Source organism: Sinohyriopsis cumingii, chromosome 3 (genome assembly GCF_028554795.1).
Source record: "Sinohyriopsis cumingii isolate HCF-2022 chromosome 3, ASM2855479v2, whole genome shotgun sequence".
NCBI classification, from domain to species: Eukaryota; Metazoa; Mollusca; class Bivalvia; order Unionida; family Unionidae; genus Sinohyriopsis; species Sinohyriopsis cumingii.
The window spans coordinates 131,688,820-131,710,161 of NC_142963.1; the positions used below are offsets into that span (position 1 = coordinate 131,688,820).

Below are 21,342 nucleotides of genomic sequence, written 5' to 3' on the forward strand. Positions count from 1 at the left end.
AAAAGTATATTCATTCCTTTGTAAGACTACGAATCATCATACGATTTTCAAGAGCGCACGTTTTCTCTCTGAACTATACATAATTTCTCAGGTCCTCGAAATATTTTCATGTTGCTAAGTAAGCGTGTTGAATGCTTACTAGTCCTCTGATAAAAAAAAATCTTGCCTGGGTATTGGCATCACACTCAAAATTTCCCTTTATTATAGCTATGGTGTATCTAGAAATGTGTAGGCTTCAGTATCAACACAACATATATTAATCAACAGGCTCTCTAATGTCAGCACTGACTTACACAGTATCAGGTACAGTAAACGCCGAATCATCCCACTGTAATTACAGCTTATACAACAATGAACACACACAAAGCAAATTCATTTACTAAGGTAATGAACATTTCATGGGGGTGGGGGTATTTTGAGCTGAAATATTTTCTTTTTTTTACCTCAAGATAATTAATACTTTTCCTAATAATATAATGGATATAATCTGTGTCAGTTTGCTAAAAAGCTGAACAAGATATTTTTTCCAGTTATTGACAGACGGAATTAAACAACAAAGTGTCAGGCTTCTGTCCAGAACACTGAGTTGTTCGTCCTTAATATAACTGCCACATACCGCGGTACACAGTTTTATGGAGGTACCCAGCTCTATCAGTTATAGTTTCAAGATGGAAAGTCAGTTATATAAAGTTTGTAGCAAAAATTTCAATGGAAAATTTGTTCCAATTATTCTAAACAAATACAAAAATTTCACCGAACAACCCAAAATGCCTCATAAAATGCATTACCTGAAAATAAAGTGTAAAAAAAATAATGGAAATAATAACTTAAAAGTCGGTTTCTCGGCATGTACAGTCAAGTTAGCGCAAACCCAACATGCCTGGTTTTAAACAAAAGAATGACACTTTTTATAAATATTATTTAAAATGTTTATAATCAGTTATTTTCGTCAATATATCACCGAGACTTGCAAAGTCTCATGACAGAAGACAAAACCCATTGTGCCATTTGTAATTTCAAGAGAGTCAATAGCAAATATGATACAGTGCAGTGTCCGGTCAAAGGTGACCTTTAAGCTTTATGTGTCCTTCTTGATCAAGACTTTGTCCAAAAATCAATATTTTGTTTTGAATTATTCCCCTAAAGATGTAGATCTAATCTGGAGGTTACTCATTCATAACATGGGTGACAGCCATGGTTTGCTGACATGTATATTCAAGCGGTTGTCAAAATTCGTTTTCAAAAATGTTTTCGACTTTTCGTTTTTCTAGTGAAGTTTTAGAGACTAAAAAAAAAAAATTGCCTGTTTAAGTGGCAACTAATTAAATACTGTTACCTTATTATAACTACAATACTATAAACTAGGTACTGCTCCCATATGATAAAAATAATTTTCAAAAAAAATTCTGTAGTTCGCATTGGAAGTCATACGGCCAATATACAGTGTAGTCATCAAACCTTGGACACATAACGGTTGTTTATTTAAGTCGAAAATTAAGCAATTAAAACCCGGAAATGAAAGAAAATACATACATTACGATAAAAGAAGTGTAAAATTATATTTAAAGGACGAAAACTACCCATGGACGAATTCGATTTGGTATGAAACGTTCCTTGGACAGATTTTAGTCGAAGTTTGTGAAAGTATCAGTGTAGCAATAAAAAATCGTCAGAGTTCACACGTGTGTGTGTGTGTGAGAGAGAGAGAGAGAGAGAGAGAGATTTTACAAATGATAGTTACTGTACCTTGATCTTCAAGGCCTTTTGTGGGAATGGTGCATGTGCACTAAGCGCGCTGCGACTGGTTCAAGTTATAAATCAATGAGCGCTTATTTCATACTTACAAGTTACAAAACAGCAAATGTCGTGAAGGAATCTTATTCCTGTGCAACGTCTGGTCTTAAACTGAAGTGTGATTCTATATATAGCAAACCCAAAGTTCTGAACTTACATAAGCATCAGTTATACAACGTCCTTCACTAATGCGCAGTCACGCGTTACATGTCTTATGCGGTACAATTGCAGATTTGGGGTGATCTTTAAGAATGTGTGTCACACAATTGATTGTATAGCTAATTTTAACATTAAGTATGAATGTTTGTAGATTTCTTTATTATACAAGCCGAAAACTCAGGAAGCTGTCGTAATTATATTTGAAAATGTGACCTTGTTAACCACACTTCTATACCTATAATTCCTCATTCATATGATAGACTTGTCCGACGTATTGTAATCAAAACAAAGTCACGTGTCTTTTATATAAGCTATGTGTACCGCAGCCGCTGTCGGTTACTTTACTTCAGTAATTTTTATGTTATTATCGTGTATAAATTGAATTTGTACAGTGTAGCCTGGTCAAACCCATATTACAATAATTGCAAGAAGCTGCTGAGGTAAGTATGTTTACGCTTGAATTAAAATGAGGGGAAGGGTAAAAATGGTAGATAATGGATCCGGAATGGTGTGATCTCTTCAGTATTTTGGTATATTTTTTTTAAATATAAAATCAGTAGTCTTTCACTGTAATTAATTTTCATGTTTATATGTATGTGTAAGGAAATACACTTACAGAAAAGGAACTGCATTTAGAAGAAAACTTTAATGGTATAATCCAGTGAAGTCTGAAAACGGGTACGAAAATGGCAGAATATGAAAAGGGGAATATATATATATATATAAGGCAAGGTTGGCAATATTGTCTTTTACTGTAGATGGGAAGGGGTCCAATATGAAAATAAGTAAATTTTTAAAATGACATTTTCCATCATGCATCTTATCATGACTGTAATTATATTAGTTCCAAAGAAATCCAGAAAAAAAAAAACGTTTTGAATCCAGCATGACACAAATTAACTACATTTCAATGTCAAGATTTGAGTTTCCAAGAGTAAGGCTACATCTTATTCACCGCTGTAAATATCAGTAAAACAGTATTTTCAACCCATATTATCTCCCTTTGTTATTTTCTTATAACTGAGTTTACACTTTATCAAAACAAATAAAGTGTTCGTTTTATTTTATGTTCGTTTTATTTTCAGCAATAAATTTATCAATTGGTACATACATATAGAGTCCACTGTTTATAATTTATTTATAAATCATTATGAATCTAAATATTAAGAGACTATCCCCTGGCATAGGAAACATGACCTTGACTGGGTGTTTTGTTGGATTTACAGTCTTTTTTCTGGATTAGGGGCCATCCATTTTTTTCTGGATTAGGGGCCACCCATTTAGTATGTGCGCAAAAATCTGGCAAAGGCTGACCCCTCCCCCCTCCCAGTACACATGCATACTTTTTTACACCTCACCCAAACCTGCGTACATATGCTTGATGCACCCCCACCTCCAATTCTATAGAACAGCCTATAATCCATGCAGAAACAATCAAGGATTAATAATATTAACATGTTTAATAAAACAGATAGTCCACCGACATTGAATGTCTGGCTGCATCAAAGAAATAAGTTGCGTAACTTTAAAACGTTTGTCTAGTGTCCGCTAAAATTCAAATGCTGACTGAACCCAGTCAAACAGGTTACATATTAGACAAATTATTATTGAGGTTTCACCCCCACCCCGTTTCCTATGGATATCAGTAGACCCTCCCCCCACATACCCAAGCTTATGAATTTGGGTTATCCGCCTCCATGCATACGTACTAAATGGACGGCACCTTAATTGGGATTCACCATCTTATATATGGGGTTTTAAAAAATTTCTTGCACAACTCCCATGGGTTCCAAGTGGCCGAGTGGTCTAAAATGCTCACCATTATGGAAGACTGCCATCTCACCTCTGTCTGTGTGGGTTAGAGTCTCAGGCTCGGCCAATGTGGATATATGAGAAAGCTTGGCAGTATCTTCTCTTGGGTCCATAGTTCTTTCCAGGGGTTTCCTGGGTTCTTCTTCCACCATTTATGCTGGCCACCATGTATAGCCTATCTTGTGCTGAAAAATGGCGTTAAACCCTACAACAACTACAACTTGCCCAACTCGCAGATTCAGCTCGGGCAACCTCAAGTATCCAAGGCACTTGCCTGTGGTCAAGTAAATAATTGAGAGAGGAAGAAAGGGGTTGTGATCTGTTAGTAATGATTTATGTTCAGCAGGTTATGTAATTGTTGTTGTTGTTGTAGGGTTTAACGCCATTTTTCAGCACAAGATAGGCTATACATGGCATCCAGTATTAACGATAGAGTAAAAACCTAGGAAAACGTTAGAAACATTGTTTTTCATTGGCTATTTCGCTCATGCATGAGCAGAAGGGTCAAAGTTGAGTTCTTTTTCTTTTTTGCTTAACGGAACCATCATTCTTGTATCGAGACCACTCTTTATTCCAAATACCCATCTTATCCTACTTTTTGTAAATGTTCATCTTTCTGTGTGCAGTTCAGACTGATCTGCTTTAGATCTGAGTCCAAAAAGTCTTAATTCCAGACACAAAATTAGATTCCGACCACAGGCGAATTTTGGGTGTAAAAAGAAGTCACAGAACCATAACACATGGTAAATAGGTGCATAAACCTTTATGATGTGATTTATGGTTAAAATCATTCTGTTTTCACCTTAAGTTGTGTAATGTGAGAGAAAATTTGCTGCACCTTTGACCTTTGACCCTGATTTTTTTAAAAGCAATGCTGTAAGTTTGTGTCTTGCCTTTTTTTGAGTAAATACAAGATATAGCATCCAGCATCAGCAGCATAAACTCATTGTCAAATTTATATACAAGCCCTAAACTTTATTTTAAAATTTTTTTATAAAATTCAGAACAGTTGCTTTCCCCAGACAACAAGAGGGATAAATTAATGATCCTTTTGTTTACACAGATAGAATGATCAACAACAATATATTCGACTTTCTTGAAAAGGTTTTTCTTTTATTTTATTGTGCTTCATATGACCAGTCAAGAAATTACATATATGCCTTGTATGATACAGTAGAAGTGTTTTACTTGACACAAAATACATATATGCCTTGTATGATTCATTAGAAGTGTTTTAATTGACACAAAATACATATATGTCTTGTATGATACATTAGAAGTGTTTTAATTGACACAAAGTACATATATGCCTTGTATGATACATTGGAAGTGTTTTAATTCACACAAAGTACATATAAGCCTTTTATGATACAGTAGAAGTGTTTTAATTGACACAAAGTACATATATGCCTTGTATGATTCATTAGAAGTGTTTTAATTGACACAAAGTACATATATGCCTTGTATGATACATTAGAAGTGTTTTAATTGACACAAAGTACATCTGTGCCTTGTATGATACATTAGAAGTGTTTTAATTCACACAAAGTACATATAAACCTTGTATGATACATAAGAAGTGTTTTAATTGACACATTTACTTCTTTTACAAGTCTGAAAGAGCTTGTATCTTTATTTTGACAATTTGAAAAAGTCCGTTTCATGGAAGACTTAAAAACCAGTATGTTTTGTTATTTTGCAGCAATGTCTGTTTTCCGTACAATCCAGCAAGCAGTAACCGGAGGTGGACTGAATAAGCCAGTCTACAATGCCAAGAAGATAGACAATGTAAGCATTTCCATTGTGTAAACCTCACAGTGGATAATTATTGTGATAAACACAAACCATTACTTTTCATTATTTACAAAATAATAGTTCATACATGTGCATAAAAATAGAACAGTTTTACACCCCTAAATTAATTTTGATGATTGTACAACAAATTTTCACAAAATGTAGCAAAAAACTGAATTTTTAGAAATATTAATTAATCCAAAAGACTATGACACCATTATCTGAATAAAGTTTTGTACTGCGGTTGGTTCCATTATCAGGTGGGGATCCCCTTTCTTAGGGCAGTTTGGTGCTGACCCACAATACATCCAGGGCTTCACTGAGCTGATCCTCAGCCCAGAACCAGCTAGCTTTTCCATTGCACCTATCTCTGTAGGACACCGTATATAGAGCCCAGAACCAACTAGCTTTTCCACTGCACCTATCTCTGTAGGATACCATATATAGAGCCCAGAACCAGCTAGCTTTTCCATTGCACCTATCTCTGTAGGACACCGTATATAGAGCCCAGAACCAACTAGCTTTCCATTGCACCTATCTCTGTAGGACACCGTATATAGCACCCAGAACCGTTGCACCTCTGTCTCTGTATGACACCATATATAGAGCCCAGAACCAGCTAGCTTTTCCATTGCACCTATCTCTGTAGGACACCATATATAGCACCCAGAACCATTGCACCTCTGTCTCTGTATGACACCATATATAGAGCCCAGAACCAGCTAGCTTTTCCACTGCACCTCTGTCTCTGTATGACACCATATATAGAGCCCAGAACCAACTAGCTTTTCCACTGCACCTCTGTCTCTGTATGACACCATGTTTAGAGCCCAGAATCAAATAGCTTTTCCACTGCACCTCTGTCTCTGTATGACACCATATATAGAGCCCAGAACCAACTAGCTTTCCACTGCACCTCTGTCTCTGTATGACACCATATATAGAGCCCAGAACCAACTAGCTTTTCCACTGCACCTCTGTCTCTGTATGACACCATATATAGCGCCCAGAAGCAACTAGCTTTTCCACGCACCTCTGTCTCTGTATGACAATATATATATATAGAGCCCAGAACCAACTAGCTTTTCCATTGCACCTCTGTCTCTGTATGACACCATATATAGAGCCCAGAACCAGCTAGCTTTCTATTGCACCTCTGTCTCTGTATGACAATATATATATAGAGCCCAGAACCAACTAGCTTTTCCATTGCACCTATGTCTCTGTATGACACCATATATAGAGCCCAGAACCAGCTAGCTTTTCCATTGCACCTATGTCTCTGTATGAACCATATATAGAGCCCAGAGCCAACTAACTTTTCCATTGCACCTCCATCTCTGTATGACACCATATATTGAGCCAAACCCGTCTGATTCCTCGTTATAGAATAACAAGGCAAACATGGGAAGACAACATTAAAATGTTGACAGGCATGGGATTTTGAGATTTCCAAAGGGCAGTGGAGAATGGGGAAAGATGGAGAGAATTAGTGGTGAAATCACCTGTGATGCCTTAACATCCTCTTTCGGCACAGGATTGATGATGATAATGTAAATATGAACACGATTAAAATTTTACATTGATCCATGGTGTGGTTACAAAAATATCAAAGTTTAGAAGTGTTCATCTCTTTTGTTGCACCGTTAGGACTTGGTTTACTACTTGATTTCCTGGCCTTATGGAAATGACCTGTAGTGAACAAGTTGTGATCAAACAGAATAATGTTGTTTGCACTGACATCAGCACTTTGATGGACACTTAAACATGACCAGATGCTGAAACACTGACCTGTTGGTCATTGTAAATAGCCATTAATTTCTTCAAAATATCTAATTTAATAGCCAATAATTTCATCCAAAATATGGAATTTAATGATGAAAAATGCATAACTTATCTGTTTTATCATTTTCAGTCAAAGTTTGTAAATAATGTACATTATAACAACATTTGAAGTCCGTTGTGGAATATTATTCAGTAAATGCCACTGGCATTGAATTCTGCTGCTCGTTGACCCATGTCAACATAAACATCATCTGTGCTGATAGGCGTCCACAATGAATCCATTTCTGTATATAACATATTGTTTTTTTCACCGTATCATGGCTTGATCAAGTCATAAAAAAAACTTGTACTTACAAAGCTTCAACAAGTCAAGCACTGATGCACCAACACAGATTGGGTTTGTCAGCTTTTGTTTTGAATTTTTACTGCAGAGAGCAGTGAGTCCACCATTAAATATTTTTATTAATGCTATGCCATGACAGCATGTCAACGTTTTCTTTGCTATTGTTCTTCATACCAGTTCAGCTGTCATCCATTTCCATAGATTCTCTGGAATTTTGGCAAACACAGTATTTTTCATGAGTTTGAAAAAAGTCTTTCTCAGATTCATTTCTCATGACCATTCTCAGGTTGGTGTTTATCTGGATGTATGAATCCATTCATTCCTAGCTACCCTAGCACTCAGAATTTTTCATACACACATCCCCAGCTGTGAACACAATTAATGAATATTGCACAGATGGATTTCATAATTAGGTTTCATGAGCAGGTTCAGTACAAACTTGTAAACATTCTGTAGACTTGCATCTGGAATTGTCCATGGTTCCACACTTACATGGCATCTGGAATCGTCTGTTCATCCATGCTGATATGGTGACAGCCACTCATGGGGCACTGACAATGCTTACGAGCCAGTAGATAATTATTATGGGATATGTTCGGCTCATCTGGATACTCCAGGAAAAACTTCCATGAAGTATCCATGATTGCTTTTTCTTCTGTATTAATGTATGTTTGTGTATGGCTACATTCTCAGTATCAATCCATGAGAAAATTCACCTGCAGGTATAGACTGCAGATTATCTGTATAAAGATACACATTGTAGCTGTTTGGGGGAGACAGGTCATATCCGTTCATGAGCTGGTTGTTTTCACAAGAGTAATGGTGATTTGCCATTGAAATACAAACATGGATACCACATTCAATATATAAATGTTGATCAATGTGAGTGAACAGTACCAATTCAGTCCTGGTTTTTAAAAGCAATGCAACTAAGGCCATTCCTGTTGATGAGAAGTAATGTGTGTGATTGAGCTGGTACATGCACATGGCCATGTCTCAAGATGCCTCAAGCCCATCAATGAGCAGTTGCACATTGGTATGTAGATAAAGGTCACCTAGATTTTTACAACCAAACACTGACCAGGCATCGTTAGCATGATGTGGTTGTTGTCAGAATACATTCATGAGACATTTCATGAATAAAAGGTGACAACTGAGTTTAGGCAAAGTTCTCTATGTAACTCGTATACTTATTTAGGTACACTCCTTTGTGAGTAAGTAACTTAAATGTTTCATTTTTGGCACCACTATATTGGCTAGTAATCTTAAATTTGATTGTCGAGACTGTAATTCAGGAACTCAGTGAGTCGCAGTCTAGACATTGTATATTTCTCCATATTATTGGGATGATACGTATGATTGCATTTGATGCAATTGTGACTCCTTGCAATATGATATGGCCATCTTACCCACAGAGGTTATGAAGCACTGTGGGAATTTGTATTTTGCTTGGTTAAGTTCACAGCTATAGAATACATGAGCCATTTGTGGCTCCTCTGTTCACATTGGTGATATGATTGTGATGTGTAACGTTTTCATTGGTGGAGCTAACAGCGCCTTCACAGATCCAACAATGAGTGGTCGTGGAAAACTCATGAATATTAACATGCGTTGTAAATACGTTTGCAGGTGAGGAGAGCTTATGTTGAATCCATTTCACAGTAACTTCAAGCAATTTAAAAAACATCTCAACATTGGCATCTCAGTTGCTTCATCACATGTGACAACAATCTAGCAGAACTTGAATGGAACTTGTTCAGCAGCTTGCATTTCGTTTGATTTAACCTATGGATTAGAGGTCACTGGAATGTTCAGATATTTGAAATCTGCATAAAAAATAAACCAGATCATATCAACATGGGGATTTCACAAAAAAGGCGTTATAATGTCTTGGTGCTGATTTGACATCATATCATTGCTACTCCTCCTGAATGGAAAGTTGTATTGAAATGGGGTTTTCATCGATCACATCTTGCGATGTCTAGTTGGTCCTTAATGAAAACTGTTCTGCTAGGACATCCACAGTTCTGAATCCTCTCCAGACCAACATTAGGTGTCTGCCATGCAGTGTCAATGGGAAGTCTTTTTACTCCCTGTTTTAGGTGCTAAATAATCTTTCATGTGCTGATGTGCCATTAAACACCAATTGATCTATTGATCTAATATATTTACCCTTTTGAATATCTAATGTCCCTTTGCCTGTCCATGTATCTTTTGACCCTATTTTTTATCTCTTTTCTGTAATTTTCCAGAATCTGTTTGTCCCCGTGTTCTTTTGTTAATTGTGTTAGCTACCAGTTCAAACTGACCCATCTGCATCATACTTAAATTTTTCAACTGATGTCTCCAAACTCTCAATGCTGCAAAAACTCAAATGAAAAGTCTCACAAGTGCTGTTTTTAGTGTATGTTATACAGTCTGCAACAGGTGTGATGTCACAAGTGCTGTTTTTAGTGCATGAGATAGAGTCTGCAACAGGTATGATGTCACAAGTGCTGTTTTTAGTGCATGAGATACAGTCTACAACATGTATGATGTTACAGGTGCTGTTTTTAGTGCATGAGATAGTCTGCAACAGGTATGATGTCACAAGTGCTGTTTTTAGTGCATGAGATACAGTCTACAACAAGTATGATGTCACAAGTGCTGTTTTTAGTGCACGAGATACAGTCTACATCAGGTATGATGTTACAAGTGCTGTTTTTTGTGCATGTCATACAACCTACCACAGGTATGATGTTACATGTGCAGTTTTTTGTGCATAACATACAGTCAACAGGTATGATGTCATAAGTGCTGCTTTTCATGCATGGCATATAGCCTACAACAGGTATGATGTCACAGGTGCTGTTTTTAGTGCATGAGATACAGTCTACAACATGTATGATGTTACAGGTGCTGTTTTTAGTGCATGAGATAGTCTGCAACAGGTATGATGTCACAAGTGCTGTTTTTAGTGCATGAGATACAGTCTACAACAAGTATGATGTCACAAGTGCTGTTTTTAGTGCACGAGATACAGTCTACATCAGGTATGATGTTACAAGTGCTGTTTTTTGTGCATGTCATACAACCTACCACAGGTATGATGTTACATGTGCAGTTTTTTGTGCATAACATACAGTCAACAGGTATGATGTCATAAGTGCTGCTTTTCATGCATGGCATATAGCCTACAACAGGTATGATGTCACAGGTGCTGTTTTTAGTGCATGAGATACAGTCTACAACATGTATGATGTTACAGGTGCTGTTTTTAGTGCATGAGATAGTCTGCAACAGGTATGATGTCACAAGTGCTGTTTTTAGTGCATGAGATACAGTCTACAACAAGTATGATGTCACAAGTGCTGTTTTTAGTGCACGAGATACAGTCTACATCAGGTATGATGTTACAAGTGCTGTTTTTTGTGCATGTCATACAACCTACCACAGGTATGATGTTACATGTGCAGTTTTTTGTGCATAACATACAGTCAACAGGTATGATGTCATAAGTGCTGCTTTTCATGCATGGCATATAGCCTACAACAGGTATGATGTCACAGGTGCTGTTTTTAGTGCATGAGATAGAGTCTGCAACAGGTATGATGTCACAAGTGCTGTTTTTAGTGCATGAGATAGAATCTGCAACAGGTATGATGTCACAAGTGCTGTTTTTAGTGCATGAGATACAGTCTACAACAGGTATGATGTCACAAGTGCTGTTTTTAGTGCATGTCATACAACCTACCACAGGTATGATGTTACATGTGCAGTATTTTGTGCATAACATACAGTCAACAGGTATGATGTCATAAGTGCTGCTTTTCATGCATGGCATATAGCCTACAACAGGTATGATGTCACAGGTGCTGTTTTTAGTGCATGAGATAGAGTCTGCAACAGGTATGATGTCACAAGTGCTGTTTTTAGTGCACGAGATACAGTCTACAACAGGTATGATGTCACAAGTGCTGTTTTTAGTGCATAAGATAGAATCTGCAACAGGTATGATGTCACAAGTGCTGTTTTTAGTGCATGAGATACAGTCTACAACAGGTATGATGTCACAAGTGCTGTTTTTAGTGCATAAGATAGAATCTGCAACAGGTATGATGTCACAAGTGCTGTTTTTAGTGCATGAGATACAGTCTACAACAGGTATGATGTCACAAGTGCTGTTTTTAGTGCATGAGATAGAATCTGCAACAGGTATGATGTGTCAAGTGCTGTTTTTAGTGCATGAGATACAGTCTACATCAGGTATGATGTTACAAGTGCTGTTTTTTGTGCATGTCATACAACCTACCACAGGTATGATGTTACATGTGCAGTTTTTTGTGCATAACATACAGTCAACAGGTATGATGTCATAAGTGCTGCTTTTCATGCATGGCATATAGCCTACAACAGGTATGATGTCACAGGTGCTGTTTTTAGTGCATGAGATACAGTCTACAACATGTATGATGTTACAGGTGCTGTTTTTAGTGCATGAGATAGTCTGCAACAGGTATGATGTCACAAGTGCTGTTTTTAGTGCATGAGATACAGTCTACAACAAGTATGATGTCACAAGTGCTGTTTTTAGTGCACGAGATACAGTCTACATCAGGTATGATGTTACAAGTGCTGTTTTTTGTGCATGTCATACAACCTACCACAGGTATGATGTTACATGTGCAGTTTTTTGTGCATAACATACAGTCAACAGGTATGATGTCATAAGTGCTGCTTTTCATGCATGGCATATAGCCTACAACAGGTATGATGTCACAGGTGCTGTTTTTAGTGCATGAGATAGAGTCTGCAACAGGTATGATGTCACAAGTGCTGTTTTTAGTGCATGAGATAGAATCTGCAACAGGTATGATGTCACAAGTGCTGTTTTTAGTGCATGAGATACAGTCTACAACAGGTATGATGTCACAAGTGCTGTTTTTAGTGCATGTCATACAACCTACCACAGGTATGATGTTACATGTGCAGTATTTTGTGCATAACATACAGTCAACAGGTATGATGTCATAAGTGCTGCTTTTCATGCATGGCATATAGCCTACAACAGGTATGATGTCACAGGTGCTGTTTTTAGTGCATGAGATAGAGTCTGCAACAGGTATGATGTCACAAGTGCTGTTTTTAGTGCACGAGATACAGTCTACAACAGGTATGATGTCACAAGTGCTGTTTTTAGTGCATAAGATAGAATCTGCAACAGGTATGATGTCACAAGTGCTGTTTTTAGTGCATGAGATACAGTCTACAACAGGTATGATGTCACAAGTGCTGTTTTTAGTGCATAAGATAGAATCTGCAACAGGTATGATGTCACAAGTGCTGTTTTTAGTGCATGAGATACAGTCTACAACAGGTATGATGTCACAAGTGCTGTTTTTAGTGCATGAGATAGAATCTGCAACAGGTATGATGTGTCAAGTGCTGTTTTTAGTGCATGAGATACAGTCTACATCAGGTATGATGTTACAAGTGCTATTTTTTATGCATGTCATACAACCTACCACAGGTATGATGTTACATGTGCAGTTTTTAGTGCATGACATACAGTCAACAGGTATGATGTCATAAGTGCTGCTTTTCGTGCATGGCATATAGCCTACAACAGGTATGATGTCATAAGTGCTGTTTTTAGTGCATGACATACAGTCTACATCAGGGTATGATGTTACAAGTGCTGTTTTTAGTGCATGGAATATTGGCCTACAACAGGTGTGATGTCACAAGTGCTGTTTTTAGTGCATGGCATATTGGCCTACAATAGGTATGATGTTTCAAGTGCTGTTTTAGTGCATGGCATATTGGCCTACAATAGGTATGATGTCACAAGTAATGTTTTTAGTGCATGGCATACAGTCTGTTCATCCGCTGTACATGGATTCAATTGCTGGGTTTTCCAGGGTTCTTCCTCCATCAGTTATACTGGCTGCCTATCTTGTGCTGAAAAATGGCGTTAAACCCTAGAACAACAATATTTCTGAGCAAACTCCTTGAATTCTGAGGAAGTGAACTCGGTTCCATTGTCTGATACTATGATTTCTGGGATTCACCATTGTGCATATGTGCTCTTTAGCTTTCCAATTACCTGCTAGGAGGGGCCCTGAGTGGTCTAAAGCACTCTCCATTACAGATTACTGCCATCTTACCTTTGTCTGCATGGGTTCAAGTCTCCGATTCGGCCATTGTGGGTATGTGAGAATGCTTGCCAGTAGCTACTCATGGTCAGTGGTTCTTTCCAGGGTTTTCCCGGGTTCTTCCTCCACCATTAATACTGGCCGCCATGTATAGCCTATCATGTGCTGAAAAATGGCATTAAACCCTGCAACAACAACAACAACAACCTGCTGGGAGGTTGTTTTTGTTAGATGCATAATTTTCAGATACCATGAAAAGTAGTCAATAGCTGCTAGGTATCTTTCTTGTCTGGCTTCACAAATATCGACTGCAATTTTCTGCCATGGTCTGTCTGGTAGAAAGGTTGTCTTCAATGGTTACCTCTGTGCTGGCTTCCTAATCTGACAAAAGTCACATGTCTCTATTTTGTCTTGGATCTGATTTGCGATTCCAGGCCACCATACACAACTTTGGTCTCTCTCATGACATTTGGCTAATCCCTGATGACCCTCATGAATGTTATCAAGAATTCCGGGCCTTAAGACTGTAGGTATGATAACTCTGTCCCTGAAGAGAAATAGGTCGTTCTGAATCGAGAGTTCACTGCATACATTGAAGTATGGATGTACATCGAGGGGACAGCTATTTTTCATATCCGGCCATCCATTTCTGGTGAAAGTCATTGCACTCTGCAGATGGTGGTCAGTCCTGTAACCTTCTTTTATTTGTTCTAATTTCATATTGGAAATTGGTCTGCATGCCTCCATTGACTCTATAAAAACTTCCATTTCCTCTTCGTATTTGGCTTCCTGGCATAGGAGAGGGCTCAGAGAAAGGGTGTATGGAACTACCAAAAGCTTCCCAGCTACATACTCAGCCTTAGCGTTGAAGCGTCTCATCCGCATCAATGTCGTTGACACCTCAAAGGAGCTTTATCTAAATCATGTGTTTTGATCAGTCGCACTAAAGGTTTGTGGTCAGTATGCAATCTGAACGAGTCCAGTCCAACAAGATATCGTGAAAACTTCTCACAGGCTCACACACATGCAAGGCACTCCTTCTCTGTTTGTGCATTTTTAACTTTTGCAGGGGTGAGAGTTCTGGAACAAAAAGCAACTGGTTTTAGTTTTTCTTCATGTTGTTGGAATATTGCCCCACCTATTCCATAACTGCTGGCATCAGCAATGACAACTGTTAACTTGCCAGGGTTATAATATACCAAGACTGGTGTGGATGTCAGCATCTCCTTGACTTTCGTGAAGGCATAATCCTGGTCTGGGCTCAATACCAGGCTGTGTCTGATTTCAGCAGGTCCATAATTGGTCGCATTATTGTAGACAAGTCTGGGAGAAATCTACCAAGGTAGTTGATCATGCCCATGATGTGACGAAGCTCACTGATATTTAATGGAGCAGGTAGCTTTTTCATGGTGGCAACCTTTGCTGGACTGGGGAGTATGCCATCTGAGCTGATTATGTGACCGCAGAATTCCAGTTTGTTCTTCCTAAATTCACATTTTTCTTTGTTGAGCTTGAGACCACTCCTGTTGAGCTTTTCCAGTACTAAATTTAGGCGTCTGTCATGCTCCTCTAAGATTCTGCCATAAATGAGTATATCGTCCACAATGGCCTCTTTCCCTTCATAGCTAGTCAGCAGCTCTGTCATTCTTCTTTGAAAAATCTCTGGTGCCAAAATGGGACTTATAGGTAGTATGTGCCATAAACTCACCTCTTGAATCCAGAATCCCTCCAGGGCTGCACAACTTGGATTCCAATTGTCTCAGCTTTGGTTTTGTTGGAAGACAGTTGTATGTTTCTTCAGACATAAGTGTTGTGTCTGCTCCAGTGTCTATTTTGAAGTGAACTGAGGCTCCACAAATGTTCAAAATCACACACCATGCCTCATTACCATCATCACACATAGTTACTGAGCTAAGGAAGAATGCTTCTTTGTATTCTGCATAATCTGTAGCTGGTGTTTCATTGAATGTGACCTCATTTTACTCTTTTTGAGTGACAGGCAATGGCAAAGGGATCAAACTTGTTACAACTTCTGTACCGTTTTCTTTTAGTGGGACATCTCTCACCTCTACTTTGCCTCCTGTTGCATTTGTGACATGTTTGTTGTTCTGTTGTTTGACCAATCAGATATAGTTTTTGCCATTGATGCTGTCCATTTTTGGTTGGTCAATCCAGGTTTAGTACTTGATGCCTTGTTCTGTTCAGAAATTTCATCCAAATTTTTTACTGTTTGACTTTGGTCACTTATCTGAATTTTTACCATTTCTGACTGTCTATTTGTATGGCCTTCACTAAGGTAAGGTCAGCCTCCATTTGTAGCTTTTCCGAAACCTCTTTATCCAGAATTCCAATTACAAGATGATCCCTTATTGCTTCATCCTTTTGTGTGCCAAAGTCACAATGATCTGCAATTTCATACAGCTTTCTTATAAATTCCTCCACAGACTCTCCTGGTTTTGACTAAGTTGGTGAAAACAAACTCTTTCCTGAATTACATTGCTCTTGGGGATGAAGTAATCATAAAATTTCTGGAAAACTGGGGAGTACATGTCGGCATCTTCGTCGTTAGCAAACTCAATTAAAAATTTGTTCTGCTTCTTTCCCCATTGCATATATTAGTGAACTTACTTGAACTGCCTCATCTTCCTTATTTAGATTAATGGCGATCATGATGCACAAAACGCTTTGTCCAATCCGGCCAATCCACTGGCTTCCCAAAGTTAAAGCTCTCCGGTGCCTGGAATTTCCCCATTTTCTCTCACTGCAAAAGTTTATGTATCTTTTGGAGTCACATCTGACACTATGTCATGAAAACGAGGGAGTCTCAAGTAGTTACACACACAGTATTTTTTTTACACACGTTCTGAGTACACATCAATAAGCTTCCATGATGGGTCATGGTGCCCCCTGCCTCTGGGAGCAGTCCCTATCTAATGTTGCAGCTACTAATGGGAGCAGTTATTAGTTAGAACTAGCAAGTAAACTAGAATACCACACAGCAACCATGTGACCAAACTGCCAGTAATTAAGATTCAAAATGTGGTCCAAACTAAACTCTGAAGGATTATTACATCCAAACACTACCATTTAACAAGTTGCCGATATTGTCAGTCTTTTCTGCATAGTTGTACAATATTTATATATGGATGCAAATACAGAAATTTATAACCGATCCTCTGTAACTAAAATCATAAATAATTTGGTAAGTAGCAAGCTAATACACACTTAGAATGTAAACTTTTATATGAACTTCAAGTGTATCGGCTTTACATTCAACTAATTGTTTTTCAGAAGACCAAGGTGGAAGAGAGACACTATGAGTCAGCCATGTGGGTGAGTACTACAGTGCAAGGTATGGATTATGAAAGAGCTGTTTCCACTGGATTCTGGAGATTGTTCAAGTATATTGGAGGAGAAAATGATCATGGTAGGTTCATAGACAATTGTCTATACTGTATTCACATGCAAGTCAAGTCCAGATGCAGTCAACATAGACTACGGTCTGCCAGCATTATGCTTTGGCAGATCTAGGTCTGTGCAGTTTGCATTTGGAGTTGACTTATAAGCGAGTACATTTGGTACTTATTTTGATGTACGAATAAAGAACCTATAAAATTAAATTCTGTGAATTGATTTCATAACAGATTAATTCTATCCATACTGGATATATTTCAGTTAATAGACTTTCTTCTGTTATAGAGTGAATGTAACCACAGTTTCTGTTTTCTCTCTTGTATCACTTTTGCATTGTTCACAGTATGCAACAGCATTGCATGGATTTTCATATGATGTAAACATCATCTCAGAAAAGCTATATAATGAAGAGTTCCTGTCTTCTCCATGCCTAAGTAGTACCAGTGATATTATGATACCCTCTGTCTGTTTGTCTGTCTGTCAGTATATCTCCTCCTTAACAATTTTGTGGAGTTTCATGAAACTTTGTACATGTAGCTGTGGGGCCCCAAGTGGTTGAGTGGTCTAAAGCGCTCTCCATCACGGATCACTGCCATCTCACCTCTGTCTGCGTGGGTTCGAGTCTCGGGCTCGGCCAATGTTGATATGTGAGAAAGCTTGCCGGTAGCTTCTCGTGGGGCGGTGGTTCTTTCCGGGATTTTCCTGGGTTCTTCCTCCACCATTAATACTGGCCGCCATCTATAGCCTACCTTGTGCTGAAAAAAAGGTGTTAAACCCTACTACAACAACAACAACAACATGTACTGTTTTGTCTCTATGGTAACCATGTGCAAGATGGGTATTATTCTTGGGTCTTGGGGGTTCCTTGGATGGGGAGGTAGGAACTATTCTTTGCTTCTGAGATGAGGGAGGGGTATTAATTGTGGCTAATTGGGTCCTTAGGATGAGATGGGGCAGTACAGTACTATTCTTGGCCTTTTGGATCAAGGAGGGGGATATTGTTTTTGGTTCCTGGGTTTCATGGGTATAGGGAAGCTGAGTGTCATTTATAGCCTCAGGGGTCCCTGGGATGGAGGACAAGGTATCATTATTGGCTGCTAGGATTATTGGGATTGGCTAGGATGAGGGGATCTTTATTCTTAACTCCTGGGATCCCTGGTATGGGGTGTATTATTCCCGACTTCTGGGATGGGCAATTGGGATATATTCCTTGGTTGTTCATGTCATTGTAATTACATGCATGCAAATTTTAATTATATTGACATTTTCAAATATCTTTGAACCAAACTTCAATTACTATGACATTTTTAGATATCTTTGTTCCAAACTTTAATTCCTATGAAATTTTCAAATATCTTTGTAGCAACTTTAATTACTGTGATATTTTCAAATATTATTTGTACCAAACTTTATATATACAATCATAACAGGAAGATCACATATATGTATGTAATGGTTTTGGTTTACAAACACTGAATCACTGTCCAGGTATGGGGTTGTTGGAATAAGGGTAGGAGTAATACACAATAAAAGAAATAGTATTACCAAACAATTGAATTAGCTCTTGTGTCTTCATTTCTTTGTTGAGGACAAGTTTTTTTTCATATTTTTATAAGTTGTTATGGGCTGATACTTTAAAAGAGTTCAAAACACTCCGTCATCAACCATTATTAAACAGATTTTTTCAGCAGATTGTTATAAAATTTGACAAGTAGGGACAGAAGTTACCTCAGCTATGAGGGGAGAATGGGGTGAAAATGTCTAGCTCACAGGACAACATAAATTGCATGCAGACTATAAAGTTTCCATATTCAGGATTCTCTCATTTTTTTCTTTAGGTTGTAAAATTGAGATGACTGCACCTGTTGCCACAAAGATCATTCCTGGAGCTGGACCAAACTGTGAGAACACCTTTATAGTTTCCTTCTATGTACCACCAGAACACCAGGAGAACCCTCCTGTGCCAACCAGTCCTAATGTAAACCTCCAGAGATTTCCTGAAATGACTGTTTTTACCAGGTCTTTTGGGGGGTTTGCCAAGGAGGCCACATGGCTGGCAGAGGCACGTAACCTTGGAGAGACATTGCTAGGCAAAGAAAAATTCCATCAGGACTTCTACTTCACAGCAGGCTATGACAGCCCATATAAGCTTTTTGGGAGAAGAAATGAAGTTTGGTTTGTAAAGGAACCATGAGAAACCAAAAGCTAATGAGGATCATTGGATATTAAGGATGAAGGAAACTTTGTTACAAGGTTGCAGTATCATAACATAGATGATAATATCTGAAGACAGTAAACGTTGTTATAGAAAATTCTTACAATTTTACTGTGTTAATCCATACCAGGTCATTTAGGACCATCTTTGTACATGTAAAGAATAATAACAATCACCATAATGTTGTATGACTATTATTGGTAAATTAAATATAAAAGATAATATTTTATATGCAACACATTAAATTGTTTGTGCCCATTTGAGTGACGCTATGAGCATGGCATTGAATGTTATACCCATAAGAGTGAAGCTTGGAGTATGGGCATAAAATCTACAAGAACACACTCCTACCTGTTAAATCTAGATTAATCCAAAATTGCAACAAGAAGGGATCATAGCAACAAACAGCTGACATACATACACCACATTATGCATACAATATGTTGTCTGTATTCCCATGATTCTTCTTTCAAGTGATCGAACAAAACTACAAGCTTGTAACATTTCAAAATAAGTCAGCTGTGAGTAAGTTGCAATTTTTGGACCAGGTGTTTTAAGACCATGAAACAAGATCATGTCTTCCTAAATTATTCAGATTTTTCAAAATAAAAAAGGTTGTTTGCAATATAAGATTGATTCTATTTAAAAATGAGTATAAAAAGGAAAAAAAAATATTTTTATAGAATGTTTTTGAAAAGTTTAACTTTTTAAAAGCTTTTTTAACTTATAATTTAAATTTTCAGAATAAATGAAAATACAAAACTGCTAAAGTTGCTACAGCAAAGTTAATCACAGGCAATTACATTTAAGATATGTAATAGCCTGAGACAGTCCACTTTATTGTATTTTATCCATATGTAGTAAAGAATGTTTGCTATGTGTAATTTTTGAGGCAAAGTAAAATAAATGTTTATCTATATCATATATTAATTTGTAATTTATTTTATTTAAATCATTTGGGTTTATGTTATTTATTTTTTAATTCTTTTAATTCAGGGACTGGCTTGTACTATAGTAAAAGTACATGTACGTTACTTTGCTAAATTTCCATTTATAAATCGATTTTGAGTGCCAAGGTCATATCAACAGCTCTGTTGGTCAAAGTATGCCATGCATTAGTTGAATGGAGGTCACAAAAACATGACATGATCTATGAGAGCATTTGTGCTATAGATATATCATGAGTGCCACAGCTGTTTATTGGCTTAATAATTAAAGGTCAGACCGTTTACATATTTCACAATACATAACTTAAATGACTGGAATCTTCGCTAGTGTTTCAAATTTGATGATTCAGTGCATACATAGTGGCTATATACAGTAATTAAGTAGGCAGTTTCAGTCTTCAGTTATATTCAGCCTTGTAAGAGATGAGATGAAGTTAGATTTATTTATTATTTGTTTGTTGAAATTGCAGAGAGGAACACATACATTCTAAATAAACAGTACTTTACTGAACTATTGTGAAATTATTCAAGAACTTGGATATTTAAATAATTCTGTTGAATTAGATGAAACATTCAAGGACTTTAGTGATATTATACTTTCATGGAATTTATGTTGAAGTATAAAAAAACTGAATTATTAGAACGGTGATTCTTCAGTGGTGCTAGAATAGCACATAAGCACATTAGAACCTTCATGCAAAATATCTTTGGATAGTTTCAGTATCACTATGAAATTGATAGTACATTTAGGATAAGATTCCTGGAATCCATACACTGTAAGTTATTTTTAATTATTTTAATTTGTTTTGTTTAATGTTTTAGGGAAACATTTATTTTTTGGAAAATTAAATACTTGTTGGGTTTTACCTTGCCTTTTTATATAAAGCCCCTAGATGTAACATGTTATAGTATTTGTAGCTGTACACACTAAAGAAAGACTGACAA

At 37.3% G+C, this 21,342-nt stretch overlaps 2 protein-coding genes across 5 annotated transcripts in view; one reads left to right on the forward strand and one right to left on the reverse strand.

Moving 5' to 3' along the window:
• Positions 1–1,978, reverse strand: part of LOC149803866 (heme-binding protein 2-like) — a 26,590-nt gene extending 24,612 nt beyond the window's left edge. The window contains exon 1 of one of the 2 annotated variants that reach the window (XM_089953676.1): positions 1,845–1,978. The gene's annotated coding sequence lies outside the window, so the exon portion shown is untranslated. Of the gene's footprint in view, positions 1–1,746 lie in introns of both variants that reach the window. The other variant, XM_089953677.1, reaches the window with a different exon arrangement.
• LOC149803867 (heme-binding protein 2-like) lies at positions 1,920–21,263 on the forward strand. 3 transcript variants are annotated; one of them, XM_089953680.1, is made up of 4 exons: positions 1,920–2,047; positions 5,468–5,553; positions 17,113–17,248; positions 19,074–21,263. In XM_089953680.1, the coding sequence occupies exons 2-4, from the start codon at positions 5,470–5,472 to the stop codon at positions 19,427–19,429; spliced, it is 576 nt and encodes a 191-aa protein (XP_089809806.1). In that variant the 5' UTR covers positions 1,920–2,047; positions 5,468–5,469; the 3' UTR covers positions 19,430–21,263. The 3 variants fall into 3 exon arrangements, with proteins under 3 accessions (XP_089809806.1, XP_089809805.1, XP_089809804.1); XM_089953679.1 differs by lacking the exon at positions 1,920–2,047 and adding an exon at positions 2,069–2,088; XM_089953678.1 differs by lacking the exon at positions 1,920–2,047 and adding an exon at positions 2,234–2,393.
• The last annotated feature ends 79 nt before the right edge of the window (positions 21,264–21,342 follow it).